The sequence below is a fragment of the Ovis canadensis genome, chromosome 18, assembly GCF_042477335.2.
Source record: "Ovis canadensis isolate MfBH-ARS-UI-01 breed Bighorn chromosome 18, ARS-UI_OviCan_v2, whole genome shotgun sequence".
Classification (NCBI taxonomy): Eukaryota; Metazoa; Chordata; class Mammalia; order Artiodactyla; family Bovidae; genus Ovis; species Ovis canadensis.
The window spans coordinates 71727209-71743625 of record NC_091262.1 but is presented as its reverse complement, the minus strand read 5'-3'; the positions used below and the strand labels follow the sequence as shown (position 1 = coordinate 71743625).

Genomic DNA, 16417 nt, shown 5'->3' with positions numbered 1-16417 from the left:
AAGGGACTCTCAAGAGTTTTCTTCAACACCACAGTTCAAAAGCATCAATTATTTGGCACTCAGCCTTCTTTATGGTCCAACTCTTACATCTGGACATGACTACTGGAAAAACCGTAGCTTTGACTAGATGGACCTGTGTCAACAAAGTGATGTCTCTGCTTTTTAATATGCTGTCTAGGTTTGTCATAGCCTTTCTTCCAAGAACAAACATCTTTTGTTCTTGAAACATCTTTCACAGTGATTTTGGAGTGAAAGAAAATTAAGCCTGTCACTGTTTCCATTTTTTTTTTCCCCATCTATTTTCCAAGAACTCAGGGGACTGGATGCAATAATATTAGTTTTTTGAATGTTGAGTTTTAAGGCAGATTTTTCACTCTCCTCTCCAACCTTAATCAGCAAGTTCTTCAATTACTCTTCACTTTCTTCCATAAGGATGGTATCATCTGCATATCTGAGGTTACTGATATTTCTCCCGATAATCTTAATTCCAGCTTTACCTTCATCCAGTGCAGCATTTCATATGATGTACTCTGCACTCAATATGCCAGCAAGTTTGGAAAACTCAACAGTGGCCACAACACTGGAAAAGGTCAGTTTTCATTCCAATACCAAAGAAGGGCAGTGCCAAAGAATATTCAAACTACCACACAATTGCACTCAATTCACATGCTAGCAAAGTAATGGCCAAAATCCTCCAAGCAAGGTTTCAAAAGAACATGAACCAAGAACTTCCAAATGTACAAGCTGGATTTAGAAAAGGTAGAGAAACCAGAGATCAAATTGCCAACATCCATTGGATCACAGAAAAGGCAAGAGAATTCCAGAAAAACATCTGCTTCATTGGTTATGCTAAAGCCTTTGACTATGTGGATCACAACAAACTGTGGAAAATTCTTAACAAGATAGAAATACCAGACCACCTTACCTGCCTCCTGAGAAACCTGTATGCAGGTCAAGAAGCAACAGGTAGAACTGGACATGGAACAACAGAGTGGTTCCAAATTGGGAAAGGAGTACATCAAGGCTGTATATTGTCACCTGCTTATTTAACTTCTATGCAGAGTACATCATCTGAAATGCCAGGCAGGATTAAGCACAAGCTGGAATCAAGATTGCTGGGAGAAATATCAAGAACCTCAGATATACAGATGACACCACACTTATGGCAAAAAATGAAGAGGAACTAAAGAACCTCTTGATGAAAGTGAAAGGAGAACAGGAAAAGCTGACTTAAAACTCAACATTCAAAAAACTAAGATCACGGCATCCAGTCCCATCACTTCAAGTCAAATAGATGGGGAAACAATGAAAACAGTGACAGACTTGGGCTTCAAAACCACTGTAGATGGTGACTGCAGCCATGAAATTAAACTATTTTTAATGAATTTCATGAAATGAAATTTAAAGATGCAAGCTCCAAGAGTTGCTGATGGACAGGAAAGCCTGGTGTGCTGCAGTCCATGGGGTCACAAACAGTCAGACACAACAGAGTGACTGAAATGAACTCCTCTGTCTTTCCTAAATCCAGCTTGTACATTTGGAAGTTCTCAGTTCACACACTGTTGAAGCCTAGCTTAAAAGATTTTCAGCATTACCTTGCTGGTATGCGAAATAAGTGCAACTGTGCAGTAGTTTGAACATTCTTTGGCACTGGAATGAAAACTGACCTTTCCCAGTCCTGTGGTCACTACTGAGGTTTCCAAATTCACTGGCATATTGAGTGCAACACTCTAGCACCAGCATCCTTCAGGATTTGAAATAGCTCAGAAGGATTTCCATCACCTCCACTCGCTTTCTTCATAGTAATACTTCCTAAGGCCCACTGGAATTCACACTCCAGGATGTCTGGCTCTAGGTGAGTGATCATACCACTGAGGTTATCGAGGTCATTAAGATCGTTCTTGCACAGTTCTTCTGTGTATTCTTGCCACCTCTTCTTAATCTCTTCTGCCTCTGTTAGGTCCATACCACTTCTGTCCTTTATTGGGCCTATTTGCATGAAATTTTCCCTTGGTATCTCTAATTTTCTTGAAGAGATCTTGATGAGATCTCTCCCTATTCTATTGTTTTCCTCTATTTCTTTGCAATGTTCATTTAAGAAGGCTTTTATCTCTCTTTGCTATTCTCTGGAAATCTGCATTCAGGTGGGTATATCTTTCCTTATCTCCTTTGCCTTTCACTTTGCTTCTTTTCTCAACTATTTGTAAGGCCTCCTCAGACAACCATTTTGCCTTTTTGCATTTCTCTTTCTTGGGGATGGTTTTGATCACCACCTCCTGTACAATGTCATGAACCTCCGTCCATAGTTCTTTTGGCACTCTGTCTATCAGATCTAAACCCTTGAATCTATTTGTCACTTTCACTGTATAATCATCAGGGATTTGATTTAGGTCATACCTGAATGGTCTAGTGGCTTTCCCTACTTTCTTCAATCTAAGTCTGAATTTTGCAATAAGGAGTTCATGATCTGAGCCACAGTCAGCTCCCAGTCTTGTTTTTGCTGACTGTATAGAGTTTCTCCATCTTCAGCTGCAAAGAATATAATCAATCTGATTTTGGTGTTGGCCATCTGGTGATGTACATGTGTAGAGTCGTCTCTTGTGTTATTGGAAGAGGGTTTTTGCTATGACCAGTGCGTTCTCTTTGTAAAACTCTGTTATCCTTTGCCCTGGTTCATTTTGTACTCCAAGGCCAAACTTGCCTGTTATTCCAGATATCTTTTGACTTCTTTCTTTTGCATTCCAGTCCCCTATGATGAAAAGGACGTCTTTTTTTGGTGTTAGTTCTACAAAGTCTTGTAGGTCTTCATAGAACTGTTGAACTTCAGCTTCTTCAGCATTAGTGGTTGGGGCAAAGACTTCAATACTGTGATATTGAATGGTTTTCCTTGGAAAGGAACTGAGATCATTCTGTAGTTTTTGAGATTGCACCCAAATACTGCATTTCATACTCTTGTTGACAATGAGGGGTACTCCATTTCTTCTAAGGGATTCTTGCCCACAGTAGTAGATATAATAGCCATCTGAATTAAATTCGCCCATTCCTGTCCACTTTAGTTCATTGATTCCTAAACTGTCAATGTTCACTCTTGCCATCTCCTGTTGACCAATTCCAATTTTTTAGGACATAGAGAATTATTACTGAGGTTATGTGTAGGTTTTTCCCCCAGTGTTATTGAGATATAATTGACATACAACAATGTATTAGTCCACGGTATATCATCTTCTCTCAAATATTTTAAAGACATCTTGAATGTAACATGTCCAAAATAGACCTCACGATCTTCCCTTAGAAGCCTGGCCTTTCTCTTCCAGTGTCTTCTTTCTCAGGGATATCCAATATGTCACCAAACCCTAACAATTTTTACTTCCTGAATAGCTCTCAGATATATCCACTTTTCTTGGCCTCAATAAATCCTGACTTTTACATGTATAGACAAATGCAATGGCCTCCTCACGGGTCAATCTGCATCCACTCTGGCTCCTTTTATTCCATTCTAAGCTGCAGCTAGCATGACACATATGTGCGTGCATGCTCAGTCGCTCAGTCATGCCTGACTTTGTGTGACCCTATGGACTGTAGTCCACCAGGCACTCTGCCCATGGGATTCTCCAGACAAGAATACTGGAGTGGGTTGTCATTACCTCCTCCAGGGTATCTTCACAAGCCAGGGATTTAACCGGCATCTCCTGCACTGGCAGGCAGATTCTTTATCACTGAGCCACCTGGGAAACCCCAAGGACACACACACTCACTCTTTCAGTACCTCCCCATTAGACTTAGGATGAGCACAAGACTACCAGAGCCCACAACATCCTGCGTGTTCTGACCTGTGGGTGTCTACAGTCTCGTCTCACACCAGGCAGCCCTCACTCTGAGCTCCAGCTACAGTGACCTGTCAGTCCCACCTGCGCGCAAGTTTCCCTTCTGACACATAAGATCCCTCTGCCTGGAAACTTCCACTCCCTAATAGGCCTTGTTAATGCTACTCCTCCATCAGTCCTCAGATCAAAGGTTTTACTCCCAGAAAAGCTTTCCCAAATCTCTTCAATAAAAGAAAAATCCCCTTTTATAGGGTCTCATCATAGCACAATGTACATCATTCAAAGCACTTGTCACCATCGAAACTGGACACTTGCTTGTGTGATTATTTGGTTAATGTCTTCTCCCTCCACCACATGATAAGCTTCACGAAGAGAGAGGAGGGGTTGCACCTAGCAGACCCTCAGCAACTGCCTGTTGAGTTTATAAGCAGTGCTCTAGATGGGGAACTGCGTGGAGCCAGGCCTGTGTCCTCTGCTCTGGGGCACTTTCTCTTCCACAGGGTCTGCTCTTCTCCTTCTGTTTGCTACACGAACCTTGTTCAGAGGAGGCCACTGACCATCCATGAGCAGACCCAGAGAATCCCTTTATTTAAACTGCCTCCTCTCCCAGAATGCCCCGCTTACCATGTCAATCAAAATTCTATCCAATTTTAAGACCCATACTTTGATCAAGTGTCGCAAAGCCTTTCCTGATCATTTCAACCCACACAGTTCTCTCCTCTGATGAATTAACAGTATCCATATAATTTATTTGTTATTTTTTACATACTACTTTACACTGTAAATTAATCATTTATGTGAATAAGTCTAATCTTCCCAATTAGACATAAGCTCCATAGCAAGCACCATGTCTTACATTTCAGGGTGGTTTTCACAGTGCTGAGCACAGAGCAATGTACACAGGAGTTACGCAATGAATTCCTGGTACCTGAGCAAGAACTCGGCTCTATTCCTGATATACAATCAGCTACAAGGATCAAGCTTCCACTGGCTATCTCCCCCAATAAAAGTTCAAAGGATAATAATGTCCTACCCACGTGGTCCTACCTAGTGTTCTTGCCTGGAGAATCCCAGGGACGGGGGAGCCTGGTGGGCTGCCGTCTATGGGGTCGCACAGAGTCAGACACGACTGAAGTGACTTAGCACCCACTTGGTCACAGAGAGCCCCTCGGTGGACAGCACCTCACTTCTTCCGTTTCCCCCATCACCAGATTAATTTGCTGTCCCACATATCATTCTTAGTATAGAATAGCTGGTTATACATGTCCCCCCATGAACAGATGAAGACACAGATTTAGAAATAACAGAAGTAACATTATTTGATAGCAGTGGTTTCCCAATGAAACATTCAACTCCAAGAAGACAATGGCAGATTGTAGAGATCCATCTTTCCATTTACTGAGCAGGGTTCATGATGTACCAAGTCACCATGCTGAGGAAGCACTTCACACAGACCTAAGCCATTAAATCCTCACAACAACATCTGAAGTTATTGCAGGAAGAATTATTTCTATTTTAGAAATGAGAAAACTTAGTTTTAGGGAAGTTAAAGAACTTGCTCATGGTTAAGCTAACTGTGCTGAGCTCAGATGTGAACTCACATACCCTTAACCTCAAAGCACATGATTCTACCCGACCTGCTAAACTGCCTCCTAACATGGAAATTAGGACCAAAGCCTGATGTAGAGAGTTTAGTTAACTAACTAGATTCTCAGAGACTTAGATAACTAACTAGAGACTTTAACGAACTAGATTCATTATATTCTAATAAATATAAATGATATTATGAGGATCCTTTAAGCCAAATAGAGATATGAGATATAACTTCCTCCAAATATATATTTTAATTAAACTCATATAATAATCATAAGGGATTTCATATTTGAAGGATGATATTCCAGATTAAGAAACATTAAGATTTTTTAATGAAAAAAAAATTGGTTTCCTCATCCTGAGTCAAAAACTCAATTATTACTCCTTCTGTAATTAAGTAGAAGGTCAAAAACAGAGCCACCAAATTTGTCTACTTGCCTAATGAAAATAAAAATTGAGATCATGTCTTAGCACGTGACTCCAATAGTCAGCCCCTTTTAGGTTACTTTCCCAAAGTTCATCTGCAGTGACACTGATAAATGGAAATCAAACAAAGTATATCAGATTAAGTCTGTTTAACATTACTAGTAATCAAAGAAACACAAATCAAAATGAGATACTGTTTTTTATCTAGTCATCTCTATACAAATGTTACAGCACTCAATAACAGGGTACAGTGTATTTTCATACATAATTAGTGGGAATATTATATTCAAGCCAAGTCAGTGTTCTAAAACTGTTCTCAAATATTCTAAAAATATCACTAGCCAATAGGATTACTACTAACATCCAGAGGCAAGTAAAACATTTCAACTTTTAAATCTGTTTTCTAACACAACTCCAGTTGTCTATTTACCAAAAGAAAATCTCCTAAGAATTTCTAGTTTGCCTATTTGATACCTTATTCAATTATTGGTCTTGGAATCAATAAATCCATCCAAATTTCCACTTACCTGGGTTGGATGTGTACTGCATTGCAATCATTAGCATGGATGATGCAGAGAGATTAACATGGGCAGGAACACCTTCTCTCCTTGAGGAACCCACTAAAACCAAAATTATTTTGATTAGACACAATTTATATATATACATATATTTGTATATTTATATTTATTTATATATTTGTTGCTACTTTGCATAGGGCAAGAGAGCTGAAAAGAAACTTGAAAAAAATCAATAGAAGTTTTACATAAATAAAATCACAAAATTTGTCCTGGCACACAAACACTACCATCGTCTTTATCATAGGCATATTTAGTGACAACCTTCAAGGAGCAGGACTAATGCCAGAATGTAATGTAATAGTTACATCAGAATTTTACTCAGATGTGATCTCTGTTTCCAATATGTTTTTATCTAGGTAGAAAAGAAAGAAAAAATAAAATCCTCCATGTATCCAAATACAACACATGCTGAAGTTTATCCCGATAAGAAAGTAAAAATAAAAGGTTTTTTAACACGACTTGAATGTATTAAGAGATGCAGATGAAAGAGTCTACTTATAATGGGCACTATATTCACTTAGTAACAAACACAAATTTTAAATCATGCATAATAAAAAAACAATATATTAATTTAAAAATTATTTTCAACTCTCACTTATCATTAAACAATTTTATTCAAACCTTCACATGTAACTTCAGCAGCAGCAGCTTAATCGCCATGACAATCACTCTTTTACTTTTCCAGAGCTTACCATTTTCATATCCACCTGAGTTATTTGAAATAAAGTACTTTTTGAATCTGTGAATAATGCTGTTGCTGGACATTTTATCCTGTCCCACAGTATTCAATCACAAGGTCAGTTGGATTCTTCAAAATTCATCTTATAGCAGTAAAATTGTGAAAACCACTTACATATTGCTTTTAAGACATCTTTAAGTGGCCTGTTTACAAAGACATCCAACACTGTTTCAAATCTCTCTTTTTTAATGAGTGTATCAGGTAACCTCTATAAGCATCCAGAACTAGCTCTTTTGGAGATCATTCAAGGTAACATGTTGTCTCCAGTGTACTTTATTATTCTAAATACAGTAATAAAGAGGGCCCACAATAGAGAAACTTTACAAGGACTCAAATAGAAAATAGAATTCCTTTTCTGGGATAATTGCAGAAATAGCAGAAACCTTGCCTTATAGTTGGGCTCCTGTGGCAAATTGTCAGGAAAGCACAAACAGAACAGTAGATAGTGAATAAACACCCTCATAAAGTCAGCTCTCAATTTCCAACACATACTGCAGAAGACCACCAACACAGACAACAAGAAAAAAGCAGATAGCCCTAAAATCTGTCTTACTTTAAAACATTAAAGTGTTGGAATAATATCTCACCTACAGCCGAAAAGAATAAAGTAACATAATAAAACACACGTATAAAAGAAGTATTAAAGCACTAAAAGAGGTTTATCACATAATGAAGAAGACAAAAAAAATTTAACATGATTCTTTTTTATTTTACATTTAAAAAGTGAGCACCACAGTGGACACTGTGACCATTACAATAGCTTTACAGAAATACACAAACAAATAAAATGGATCTATAATTAAGTCCCATTTACCTGAGTTGGTTTTTATTAATCACTTACTTCTGGGATGCTGCTAACCCACCAAGCCAGTGATAATCAGGAACAAAAATTAGCTTGGTTATACAATGTAAATAAGTATTCAGTTCAGTTCAGTTCCGTCGTTCAGTCGTGTCCGACTCTTTTATACAAAGATATGAAGATCAGTTCACTGTTCTTAGATGTTAAAGTTGATGAACTAAGTATGATTAATGAAGGAAAAAAAAATCTTTGGGCCAAATTCAGACTTTAGCCAAGGAGCTTGTTCAAATGGGGCTTCCCTGCTCAGACGGTAAAGAATCTGCCTGCAATGCAGGAGACTCAGGATCAATCCCTGGGGGAAGTTCCCCTGGAGGAGGGCATGACAACCCACTCCAGTATTCTCGCCTGGAGAATCCCACAGACAGAGGAGCCTGGAGGGCTATAGTCCATAGGGTCACAAAGAGTTGGACATGACTGAACGGCTGATACTAATACTTGTTCAAATTCAGCTTCAGGGGACCCATATCTAGAGAGTCTAACTCAGTTGGGAAGCAGGAAAGCTGTGTTTAATAAACACATCAAATGATTCTGACCAAGTGGACCTTGGAGCTACATTTGAGAAGTGCTACTAGAGGGATGAGAATAAGAAAGGAAATACTTCCAGGGTAGTTCAGTGGTTAAGACTCTGCCTTCCAATGCAGGGGATGCAGGTTCATTCCTTGGTTGGGGAACTAAGACACCATATGTCGCAGTGTGCAGCCAAAAATTTTAAATAAATAAAACTTGGGAAAAAAAGAAAGGAAATATTTAATAAGGTGTCCAGAAGTGGGAGGAATAATTGCACACCTTTGGGTTCTTTGGTTAAAGGGGAGAAAAGCAAAAGTAAGTGTAGCTTTCAACACAGGCAAGGAAAAATAATTATATGTATACTACATCCATTCCTTTGGGAACAAGTGTTTCATCTTTGTTTAAATTCATTTCAAACTTAAATTAGAAGTGTTTCTTAAAAATGAAAACTACTATTAAGGGAGGCTGAGAATCACTGTGCCTGGAGGCACAGTGGGAGAGATGCCCAAATATCTCGGATGATTTAGGTGAAGTTCATTTGGAGAACAGTCAAAATGGCTTGGTGACTTTTGGATGTCCCTTCTAACCCCTAGAAATCCATGCTCTCCCTCAAGAAAGGTCAGCATCAAAGCCAAGAGTGTTCCCCTGACTCAAGCCCTCCGAAACTGACTCCCGCACTTCTTTAAACAGACTGTGCCTTGCAATTTCTTAGTCTTCTAATGGACTGAACAAAGTCACCACAATTCCAATTTAATAAACATGCAGAGGCACACTTCATTTATTGAATCTTGTTAAAAAGGCATGACGCAAACAGACGTGCAGCTTGTCCTCATGAGGATGTATAAGGTCAAAACTACATACAATGGAAGGAACCAGAGAATTAATCAAAATAAGGAAATTTTACATGCAATATTGTGCTCAGGAAATACAATTAAGTCTTAAGACCTATTCCTCTTAAGACCTGTTCCTCTTAGCACTACCAAAACAATTATTATATCATCCCCTCCTTCTATGAACAACAATTTCTTAACCTGTTCCTGCATTTTATAATTCCTAATACACTATCAGAAATAGCTTTTATATGATTCTCAGCAAAAAAAAAAGTATAGCGGAAAGCCATTTTATAAAAGAGAAATCAAATTTTGCACAAGAATAACAACCTAATTATCAGGACTACGGCCTAAGTCACTTGACTTCATAACTAATGCTCTAGTCACTTACTCAGTCACACAGTATTGTTTCAGTATCTCCTACATACGAGGCATTATTCTAGATGCTGGGACACAGCTGTGTATAAGACAGGCAAGTCTTTGTCTTTACGAAGCCTAAATGCTAGAATTGTGCTGTATAATATAGTAGCCACATGTGGTTAAATTTAAACTAATTAAAAGTAGGCAAAGCGGTAAGAATCTACCTGCCAACGCAGTGGACATGGGTTTGATCCCTGGTCCGGGAAGATTCCACGTGCCATGGAACAACTAAGCCCATGAGCCACAACAACTGAGCCTGTGCTCTGGAGTCCACAAGCCATAACTACTGGGCCCTTGCCCTGCAATAAGAGAAGCCAGCGCACCACAGAGAAGAGTAGCCCCCACTCTTTGCAACTAGAGAAGCCCCACATGCAGCAACAAAGACCCAGCACAGCCATAAACAAAAAATAAATCTTAAAAAGTAGGCTAAATTAAAAATTCAGTTCCTCTGTCTCATTAGATATATTTCAAGTGCTCAGTTCCCACATGTGGCTAGTGGCTAGTCTATTGAATAGCACAGAATTTTATATAACCTTTCCATGACTGCAGACAGTTCTGTTGTTATTCTAGAGGAAACAAATACCTGTGAAGAAATACAAAGCAGGGCAAGGGAATAGGTAGAAAATGATGGAAGGTCCTGTTTGAGCTAAAAGGTAAAGAAGGGCCTCTGGGAAGCCGTAATACTGGAGCTGAGACTTGAAGGGAGTGAGCAAGCAAATCATGTGACCATCTGCAAGAAGGGCTTGTGAGACAGAGGGAAAAAGCCTGGAGCAAAAGCAAAACCTAGTGCCTTTATGAAACTGCAGCAAGGCCAATATGAGCCTAACAGAGTGAACGCTAGCAGAAGCAAGGGATGAAGTAGTAAGATAAGCTGGTGCCAGAGAGCAAGGCAGAGGTGCTGAATCTGATTTGCTGGAGTGATGTGAAGCTACTAGTTGTTTTCAAGAAGGAAATGACATAATTTGATTTCCATGTTTGGAGGATAGCTCTGGCTTTTTGGTGGAGAGCAGGCTCTGGGAGGGCTAAGAGTAGAGGCTCGGAGACCAGCTCAGAAGTTATTGGATGCTGTCTACCTTTTTAAGGGGTACAGGGAAGGGAATCACCTGGGAAGAAAAAAAAACATTCTGATGCCAGTTCTGCTATATGACAGAACCATTTCCTGTGCTGCCTGGATTAGCAAGTGGCCTCTGTTTGTGTAAGCAGAGGTAACTGTGCTCCATGAGACAGGGTTTGAGCATAAGATACCCATGCTGTCAAGTCATATCGGTTCAGCAAAAGATACCATGACCCTGAAGTCTATGCAGCATTAAAATATATGCAAAGATTGGTAGATAAATAAAAATTCATAGAGACAGGATTACCCATCAACACTGAAGAGGTGTTCTGTCAGGTTCTATGAGATCAAAACCTGGTATAACAGTTACTGTTATTATATGACACACTCTCAGGAAAAATTCCCAAGCCCCAGCAGATGGCCCCTTATTTCAAGCAATATTTAAGATGATGAAATTTCAGGTCACCATGCAATTTTGAGCAGAATATTGGAAAGGGTGGCAATGAGATTTGACATGTCTGTCATTTGTGTGTTTCGGTCTGTTATAAACTGGTATAACATCAGACAACATTCAAAGACTATTATCATATGTTATGCCAAGGCCTTCACAACAAACACTGTGATGTAGACAAGGAAAGTTATGATTATTCACAAATTTACAGCTAAAGAAACTAAAGTTAGATAAGATTGTGAGATCTGCCAACAATCAAAGGACTACAATTCAGTGCTTCTGGATTCCTATTCCAAAATATTTCTCATAATTCAATATTAAAGCTTCTAAAGTATACTATTATATAGAATTGATGCTTTTGAATTTTGGTTGGAGAAGACTCTTGAGAGTTCCTTTAATTGCATAGAGATCAAACCATCAATTCTGAAGGAAATCAACCCTGAATATTCATTGGAAAGACTGATGCTAAAGCTGAAACTCCAATACTTTGGCCACCTGATGTGAAGAGCCAACTCACTAGAAAAGACCTTGAGGCTGGGAAAGATTGAAGGCAAAAGGAGAAGGGATGACAGAAAATGAGATGGTTAGATAGCATCACCAACTCAAAGGACATGAGTTTGAGCAAATTCCGGGAGATAGTAGAGGACAGGGAAGCCTGGCATGCTGCAGTCCATGGGGTCACAGAGATTGGGACATGATATAGTGACTGAACAACAAAAAAGTACAGTAATATCTACCTTACAAAAACAGTCATTAGCTAATAAAACATTTTATATATAAAATACTACTTAAATTCATTAATATCTTACATTGGTATTTTACTGTTTTTTTTTCCATTATATTTACTTATTAGTGTTTGGAAGATCATAGAACATAACATGCATCCTGTGTAGTAGCAGTAGAACAAGAAAATGATACAGGGCCAAAGGCTTAGAAATAGATATTCAATTAAATCATACAACTGCTTTTAATTCCATGCAAAGATCTAAATGAACCTTTGTTATCTAAGGGTAAGTGACTTTTGAAGAAATTAAAGTTGGAAAAGAAACTAGATGAGACTACAGTTCAGGATACCAAGATACCACTAGAAGGATCTTTCACAGATTTAATTGTTCAACTTTATTATTCGCTTTAAAATAACGTATGCTACATCAAATAATGTTCATTTGGGACCTCTCTTCCTTTTCTCTGCCAACATCCAAACTTCAGTTTGGTGCACAATCACAGAACCTTCGCGGAAAAAGAGAGATTTCCATAGTGAAATGCAAATAACTTTCTCAATTCTTAATAATTCCTTTATATTTATATATATGTATATTACACAAAGCCTATTGCACACATGTGGAATAAAAACTAGTGTATCTTAATATATATACAAGATATATATATCTTAATATATATACAATCAATATATATAAAATCAAAACAAGTGTATCTTAATATATATATTGTATATACATGTATATACAATATATACAAATGTATATATGAGATATATATTTACCAATATATTTCTTAATATATATATAAGGCATTAACAAAAAAAGGTTATGTCAAAGAAATTTTTATAATAAATTACACTTTGCTTTGCAGCACCTCAAAGGAGTTATTTAAAATAAAAGCACAGTACTTGATTTATTGACAAAAATGGCATAATAGATTTAACTGATACACATATAGGGCTTTTCAACTGAAAGAGCTGCAATACCTCATTAGGTCTGCTTGAGAGTTCAGAGTTTCATCTCCTAAGTCCTTAACGATATCATCATTTAACACCTGAAAAACTGTCCATGTATTACATTTGACCTTGTAAATACTGTACCAAAGAGGTTAAAGCCTTTTTGTCTTAAAGACTTTATCAAGTACTCAGAAAATGCAATGACCTTTATCTCAGGCCTTAAATAAAAATATTCCCATAGAAATTAAATTCTCCCCTCTAGTTCTGGTCAGAAATTTTGAACACGGAAACAACTTCCCAAAATAAAACCAACATGGGTGCAAGCAACAGACACACATTCTCACATCGATTCAGTTTGACATGATTAATTTGGAGCCCAATTCCCTCCATCTTTGGGTCTGTGTCCTTTTTATCTACTCTGGGGAAAAATAAGGACAAAAGAAACACCTGAATCATTTAACAGAATTTGGCTTTAAAGGTAAGTACCACAGCTTATTCTCAAAGATTGAAAGATAACAAAGATTGGCTACTGTTGAATCTCAGGAATGGTGACAAGAAATGAACCAGTCAAAACTAAGAGACTAAAACCAGAGCAACCAAATAAATGAACCTGATCCGCGACTGCGTTGAAGGAAGATGTGCCTGTTACATAAAAAAGATTGACGTTATTTAACCTAGAATAATTAAGCTAGAAATAACCTTAGAAATGGAACATTTTTTCTAAACCTCTCCTTCACAGTTAAAGAAAAATAGGGTCCCAGAGACAGAAATGATTTGTCCCTACCCTTTAAATAAATACCAAGCTACTTCACTAACAAGCATTACAATTTTCACACAGATCTTATAAACTCAACTTACTATTTTGTTTCCCTCAGTTGGCAAGGCTCACACATTTAAATAAGTAAGGATTTCAACGTGACTACAGACTATGTATTAGAGTACATTGCTAACTAAGTAGAAACTAATAACCTAGGATGAAGAAACAAGTTGCCAGTTGTCACATGCTCAGTCTCTCCTAAGTATAGCCCCAAGGGCCTGATATATGCAGTACCTCTTCCAAAATTATTATTTCTAAGGAGGAAGGATATAGTGAGTTACGCTCAGAAAGATACAGACCCACCTGCTATTCTTTTCTTTTTAAAGTCTCTGCTTAAGTTTAACTGTCAATATACTTCTAAAAAAAAGTACAACTATACAACTCTAAGGCTGTATCCATGAGTACTTGTCAATAGAGTTACACAGAATGAAAAAAGGGAACTAAATTAAATATTCTAAAACAGAATTAAATATTCTATTACTTGAACAGTATAATCAGTCTGCTCATTTTTAATAGCTATATAATTTAGGCAGAAGTCAGACTCTGTTTTAAAGATATGAAAATTACAATTCCACAGCTAAAATTAAATTCAAGTGTAAAACAAGCAAATGTGGCTCCAAGATACGTTTGTTTACCAATTGTTATTAGAAAGGGGCAACTTTAATACAATCGTTAAGTGCATAACATTAAAACAGTAAAAACTGATCTCTAGGAATTGAATGTGACCAACACAGGCATTATTATAGAATGAGAGTTGAGAGAAGGAGAGAAGTAAACCAACACTTATTGAACACTAGGGATTATGCCAGCACCCTACCAATGCTCCAGTCATCTCAATTGTCACAACAACCTTATGAGGCAGTATTATCACTATTCTCACTTTGCAAACAGAAAGGTTAGGTGACTTGCCTAAGCTCATACAGCTAGTTGGTAGCACAGCTGTGATTTGAATCTATATCTGTTTGATTCCTAAACCCATAATCTTTTCTGATTATCTCCTGAAACATAGATTGATTAATCACGTATTTCTTTTAAAAAATACTTTAGAAGGATTTTGATCATAAAAATCACAACCCAACTTCTTTTTTTTTTTTTCTCTGTTATCACATCTGGATAACAAGCCCGCAGAAATAAGTTTATAAGAATGAAGCAGAATTCAAATTGAATCCATGTTCATAATAGTACCTGGCACATGAGTGGGAAGCTTTTGCTTTTTTCAAAGTGTTCTCATAAACTTTGACTCACTGTGTCATCACAATGCTCTTGTGAGGGAAAGCTGATACTATCATCATCCTGGAGATAAGGTTTAACTATATGAGCTGCCGCATCTCACAGAGCAGATTATGGACAGAAGTGAGACTACAGAATATCTAGATACCCTGACTCTATCCATTGTTCTTCCCAGCACACCCTGCTGCCTTCAGATGCAAAAGATAAGAATTTCTACGTCCAAGACAACATTTTGCTCCATTTTTTTTTCTAAAGTTGGAAAGAATACTCTAATTTATATGTAGGAAATGTAGCCGGTGCTTTGACTCATTCTTTCTTCCTATCCTGTAAGATCAAACTATGTGCATAAAATAATTCTAAGGTATTATTGTCGTTTCATGTCTTTGATGTTCACCATATTATTCATGCTAAGTGGCTGAATTTTAATCAAAGCACATGTATATAGCAGTGATTATAATCTTGAAAATCTACAAACCTAAAACAGCAAAAGCAATTTCCATTCACACATCATACAACACATAAAAATAATCTGGTATTAGGTAAGACTGAACTTACGTATAGCCATTGGTAGAAAAGATGTGCTAAGATATTCAATAATATCCTTGTGCAGAAACGGAGGGAAGGTAGCTAAGGTTGATATCATCGTGTAGGGCAAAGTACTCAGAATATCATCACTGAGAAAGGGGAGCAAACACGTAGTTGTATAAAAGATCGACTGTCCAAGGTCTACAAAACAAAATCAAGTAATTAGTCATTGAATATCCTGCATTTAAAAAAAAAGCTAACTTTACATTTTAAACTTTTATGAATTGGTTTAAATTGCAAGCAACTATCACTCCCTTCTTTTAAGAGTTCTGTATAGCACCTGCACAGTATTTGATGAATGATAGAATTAAAAAATATAAATACAGTTGACTTGTGAACAACACAGGTTTGAACTGTGTTGGGTCCATTTTTGTACATAGATTTTTTTTTTTTTCAAAAATTACAGTATCTGTAGCTCGGACAGTAAAGAATCCACCTGCAATGTAGGAGACGGGTCCAAACCCTGGGTTGGGAAGATCCCCTGGAGGAGGGAATGGATACCGACTCCAGTATTCTCGCCTAGAGAATTCCGTGAACAGAGGAGCCTGGAGGGCTACAGTTCCATGGGGTCGCAAAGAGTCAGACACAACTGAGCAACTAACACTTTTGACTATTTTTTCATCTTCATTTTACAGATCTTTAAACTAAGTGTAGGAGGAAGTTTGTGGTCAATTAGAGAGCACAACAAATGGAACCCAAAGAACTAGGATTTGAGTCTTGATTCTATCTAAACGGTTTCAGCTCCCTGCCCTTGGGTGAGTCATTTATCAAATCCTTTGTTTTTGAGGCAGAGACAGCAGCAGAAATTCCTGATTTTTTACTGTTT

The 16417-nt window shown here is 37.6% G+C and overlaps 1 protein-coding gene across 3 annotated transcripts in view; it reads right to left on the bottom strand.

Moving 5' to 3' along the window:
- UNC79 (unc-79 homolog, NALCN channel complex subunit) overlaps positions 1 to 15664 on the bottom strand; it is a 207344-nt gene extending 191680 nt beyond the window's left edge. For 2 of the 3 annotated variants that reach the window (XM_069559340.1, XM_069559342.1), the window contains exons 1-2: positions 15562 to 15664; positions 6371 to 6463 (exon numbers count right to left, since the gene is read on the bottom strand). In XM_069559340.1, the coding sequence (XP_069415441.1) occupies positions 6371 to 6463; positions 15562 to 15649 (181 nt within the window). In that variant the 5' untranslated portion in view covers positions 15650 to 15664. The remainder of the gene's footprint in view (positions 1 to 6370; positions 6464 to 15561) is intronic. The other variant, XM_069559341.1, reaches the window with a different exon arrangement.
- Between the last annotated feature and the right edge of the window lie 753 nt (positions 15665 to 16417).